Below are 6,000 nucleotides of genomic sequence, written 5' to 3' on the forward strand. Positions count from 1 at the left end.
TTCAGGGTGGATGGGATACGTCTGGCAGTGAACTGAGTGAAGGAGAGCTGGAGAAGAGGAGGCGCACACTTCTAGAGCAGCTGGATGCTCCGTAAATCCCTCTGTGTGTATGTGTGTGTGTGTGCGTGTTTGTCCATCTCCGCCTCTCTCTCTTGCATTCCCGTAATGTTGTGTCCTCCTGGAGCGTGCTGGCAGATTGTCCATCAGCATCTGAGCAGCGGGTATTCAGCTGAGTTGATGATGAAATCTCTGCGAGAGACACGGTTTGTCTGAACATCAGCACTCTTCTTCATCTGGGCCACATGCTTGATTTGTTTTCGTAAGATTATTTTCAGAGGTCGCGAGCGTTATGTTGCCTTTAACTGCAGAACCTTTTTTTAGGTAGTTGTAAATTTGTTATTGCCAATAGTTTTAAACATTACCGGAGGAAATTACCAAGCCTGAAGAAAACAAAGAACACGCCTGATATTCAGCTCCAGATTAATCTGGACAATTGTATGTGGAAGCCATTTTTGGAAAGCAATGTTATTATCCGTATGAAAATTAATCAAATATCTGCAGCGTTGTTTTCAACTTGAATTTTGACAAATAAACTATGAAAAAGGTTTCTTTGTTGCTTTGTACTTAGTTACATTGTTTCTTTTGGTTTATTATTAGTGCGTTTGTTGAAGTGTAGCTTGAGCTTTATTCATGTTCTTATCTGTATATTTAGACACAAATTAGGCAATTACCAATTATAATTATACATATTATTGTGTGTGTGTGTGTTTTATTTTTTTATATACACACACACACACAAAAATATATGTTATTATATTTAATAAGTAAAAAAATATATGTAATGTAATGTGTATTTATATAACGCATTTATTGTGTATAATAATTATAAAATTGTGTATAATTGTGGCCATACACCCAAAGCGCATTACTATCAATGGGGGGGGGGTGATGCTCTCCACACCACCACCAATGTAATAAATGTAATGCGTTATAGGTGAGTTATAAGTAATAAGTTTTAAAATTAAAGTATTAATTATAATTAAATGTTAATGATATAGTATTATATGTGCGTGTTTATATTTATTTTTTTCATTAACATGTATTATATGTAATTATTAATTTTTAATTTAAAAAGTATTATTAATTACATATTAATTCATCATTTTTAATATTTTATTTTTCCGCCAACACTAATTTGGTTTGATTAACCAGTCATTTACCCAACTATATTAATGAATCCCTTAATTATTTTTTATAAATATTAAACCACTAATTATTATCATTAAATAATCAACTAATTGTTAATTTGTTATAGCTATTAATTGTACTACTTTTAAACTGCTGTAATTATTAAATCATTAATTAGTAAATTAATTATATTAATTAATCCATTTATTATTATAAATATTAAACCATTCATTATAATTATTATTAAATACTTAATTGTTGTTTTGCTTTAATTATTAATTGTATTAATTCATACCATTAATTACTGTAATTATTAAATCATTAAATAATTAGTTAATTATAATTATATAATTTATATTTTCCCCCAACATATTAATTTGGGCTAATTACCCAAATATATACGCAACTATATTAATAAATCCATTAAGTATTAATATAAATATTAAACCATTCATTAATAATAATAATAATATATTAAAACAATTAATTTCTAATCCATTAATTATATATATATATATATATATATATATATATATATATATATATATATATATATATATATATATATATACATATATATACATATATACATATATATACATATATATATATATATACATATATATATATATATATATATATATATATATACATATATATATATATATACATATATATATATATATATATATATATATATATATATATATATATATATATATATATATATATATATATATATATATATATATACTTTTTTTATATCAAGCATACTAATTTCAGTGAAAAAATGTTTGAATTTTGTTATTTTCTTGTTAGATTAGTTCTAGTTTAATATCGATTTCATATCGATTAATCTAATGTATATACACAAATGTACATTTATATATATATATATATATATATATATATATATATATATATATATATATATATATAATTTTTATTTATTTATTTATTTTTTTAAATAAGTGTGTGTGTGTATATATATATATATATATATATATATATATATATATATATATATATATATATATATATATATATATATATATATATATATATATATATATATACATACACAGTTGAAGTCAAAATTATTAGCCCCCCTTTGAATTCTTTTCTATTTTAAATATTTCCCAAATGATGTTTAACAGAGCAAGGAAATTTTCACAGTATGTCTGTTAATATTATTTCTTCTAGAGAAAGTCTTATTTGTTTTATTTCAGTTAGAATTTAATTATTTTTTAAACCATTTTATGGTGAAAATTATTAGCCCCTTTAAGCTATATATTTTTCGATTGTCTATGGTCTGCAGAACAAACCATCATTATACAATAACTTCCCTAATTACCCTAACCTGCCTAGTTAACCTAATTAACTTAGTTAAGCCATTAAATGTGACTTTAAGCTGTATAGAAGTGTCTTGAAAAATGTCTAGTCAGATATTATTTACTGTCATCATGGCAAAGATAAAATAAATTAGTTATTAGAAATGAGTTAATAAAACTATTATTTTTAGAAATGTGTTGAAAAAATCTCTCAGAAATTAAACAGAAATTTGGGAAAAAAAATAACGAGGGGGTGGGCTAATAATTCTGACTTCAGGCTGTATGTATATATATACATATGTATATATATATATATATATATATATATATATATATATATATATATATAATTTAACAACAAAGACTATTATATCAATGCAAGCAGTTAGCTGAATTTATTTTAAATTCTATGTTATACATCTTAAAACAATATTTTAATACACGTTTGATAGCAAATGTGCAATTCAATGTGGTAATATCAAAGTAAACCGAAAACTAATCCCACAATCAGCTGCAAAAGCGGGGTCTCACTATAACAATTAGAACTTCTATTTGGAACAAGAGATATAGGGAACTTAAGTTGACACATGTTGACACACTTTGCTCACAGCTGATTGGTCCATTTTAAGTTTGTAATTTCAATAGCAGAATAAAAGTGAAAACTAGTCCATTTTTGAAGAGAATAAATCGTGCTCAGAGGATGTAATGGTCTATCTGCAGACTGGATGTTTGAACATTTGCACCAGATATATTTTAACTCTAAGTCTTCTATTTCCCCTCTCAAGAAAAACACACAAGGGCAGCGTTGTGTAAATATTTTAATCAGACATGATAAATCAGCTCATTTTAAATCTGAGAACAGATCATTTTTGTATTAAGCATACAATGCCTAGAATACACTGATTTCAGAAGGAAAAAACAAACAAACTTGCCAGTTTAATCCAGTTTTTAAGCATGGAGCGCGGAGACAGACGTCTATAATGGCTATAATGCTAGTCCTGCATCTGTCTGACGTGTTTTACTGTAGTAAACAGTGACGTTCTACTGTGCCGCATGTCTAAAAGGCCTGATTCAGGTTTTCAGTTCAATTAAATATACAAAATGCAGGAATAAAAAGAGAAAACTATAAGTTAAGATATGCAGATGTTTGTAGTAAAGGAGGATTTTTTTTTTGTTGTTGTTTTGTTTTGAAACAATATGTACATTTATTAGAAGGTTAAAAAGATTTGAACAATTTCGTATCAAAATATCTGTACATTTAACAATTGTGAATTTATGTTCGCTTATAAATAGTATTACACACCACAAGAAACATGTTGTTTTCATTGATCATTGTAGAACCACACAGAGAGATTAGTTCAGGCTTTCTTTCCCATCTGACCAAAAGTAAGAAACAAAAACCCAGAGCCTCATTTAGAACATTTTACATAATGTCATTTGACCTAGGATCGTTTTTTAAGGGGTTGCAGTTTGGATGATTAAAAATCTGCTTTTATTTTAGATATGAAATCTATCATGATTGATCTTGAAATGATGAGTAGGTAATGGTTTCATATCTCTACCTCCTAGTTATTCGCTAAAGCTGCTTTCGCACTAGAGTTTGAGCTTGCGAAATTTTTTCGTACGGCACTGTGGAAGTGGCATTACAAAACAAGATGATTAGACCTCGATTGCTCCATAATTTAAATTTTCTGTATAGATGTCGTGTTTCATTTTAGAAACCGATATTGAAAAACGAGGTGTTGTTCTTTTTCATGGTAAAAAACGAAAAGCAAAATTCAAAAATTATTTGATTTTCATTTTTTATTTCAAATAAAAAAACTTAAAAAAACAAAACCACCAGAAAACTGAGACGAATAAAGGCTTGTTTTTTATATTCCGAAACCAGATAGGCCGACTTATTCACGGTGACGCAATGCTGCCATAAACAGGCTAGCCTACTATAGGCTATTATTCTTTTCCACTTAATGTTACTAAAGGTATTTTCTGGTTATAACGGGATATTGTTAAGACATTTTCCTCGTTAAGACGACATATTTCTCGTCTCGTCGTTTTCAAGGGTCGGTTTGTTACTGAACACTTTTTTGAAAAGAACGTTTAATATTGTTAAAATCATAATACTGCTTCTTCCAGAAGTTTGACCACGAATCATTTCAAGTGAGGGAGGCATTAATACAGTTGTTCGTTACGCACATTTTAATAAGTAATAGTATTTTAAAAATAATAATAATAATTTTATCTGAAAGGAAGCATGCTGTACAAACACCCTTATAAGCTTCCCATGTGTTTTAGAAATAGACTATCACTAAAGTTTGCGGATGAGTTGTGTGTGTGCGTGTGTCGTCATCCCGCTATATGGGTCTATCCAGCCTGATCTCACGCGAAAACGTAAGTATTTTACGTTTTGTCAGTTTAGTGGCTAATTCGTACGAATTCGTAAAAGTTCAGTTGTACAAAATTGTAAGATTTTAAAAAGGAGGCGTGGCACCTAACCCCAACCGTCATTGGCGGATGAGCAAATCGTACTAAATTGTACGAATTAGATTGTACGAATTCGTACGAATTAGCCACTGAATCAAAAAGTTACGAATTGCCGTGAGATTGTGTTGGGCTATCCATAATTTCATATAATTAAAAATTTCATATTTCCATCAGCAAATATAGCAGCAGCCTAAACGATGGGACTTTATAATTTTATAAGTGTTAAAACTTTAAAAGCTATACGATATTTCATAAAATGAACAATCCACAAATAGGTTTTATTCACAAATATGAGCTATTCGACGCCAGTGTTCTGATGGTCTAGCTATATAAAAAATATTATATGTATATATATATATATATATATATATATATATATATATATATATATATATATATATATATATATATATATATATATATATATATATATATATATATAATAGAATAGGCTGTATTTGGGGTGAAGACACACACAATGGCACATAATCTTAAAGCTCATTATCAACCGTAGCAAGATTTTGTAATGTTGTCCAATAATCCACTTTGGAAGACACTGGGATGTTTATGACGGTGTTTTTGAAACGTGCTGAAGGCCTTTCGGATTAAATGAATTGTGTTTATTTTAATTTTGAACTATAATGCGGAGAGTTGACTTGTTGAAAATGTGTGCAGTGATTCTAAGTGAATGTCCAATGTTGCTGTTACTCCTCAAGTGAAAGTGATTTTAACAATAAACTTTATTTTCACAAAACTGTTCAGTAAAACAACACAAATAATGCATATATCGTCAAACATGTTGTTCCATTTAAAACGCTGCTATGTATAAAAATATATAAAACGGGCTTTAATGAGGAAAATATGTCTTCAAATCCCACTATCACAAGAAAATACCTTTTATATTCCTTTTAAATATCCTTCTATATTATTATTTTTTGTTACTCGAAATAAAAAATGAAAATCTAATTTTTTGAATTTTGCTTTTTCGTTTTGACCATGA

The 6,000-nt window shown here is 27.8% G+C and overlaps 1 protein-coding gene across 1 annotated transcript in view; it reads left to right on the top strand.

Annotated features, from left to right (window-relative positions):
• prpf40a (PRP40 pre-mRNA processing factor 40 homolog A) overlaps nt 1-605 on the top strand; it is a 53,548-nt gene extending 52,943 nt beyond the window's left edge. Inside the window, exon 26 of the mRNA XM_056464692.1 lies at nt 6-605. Within this exon, the coding sequence (XP_056320667.1) occupies nt 6-95 (90 nt within the window). The 3' untranslated portion in view covers nt 96-605. The remainder of the gene's footprint in view (nt 1-5) is intronic.
• The last annotated feature ends 5,395 nt before the right edge of the window (nt 606-6,000 follow it).

This window comes from Danio aesculapii, chromosome 9, assembly GCF_903798145.1.
Source record: "Danio aesculapii chromosome 9, fDanAes4.1, whole genome shotgun sequence".
Classification (NCBI taxonomy): domain Eukaryota; kingdom Metazoa; phylum Chordata; class Actinopteri; order Cypriniformes; family Danionidae; genus Danio; species Danio aesculapii.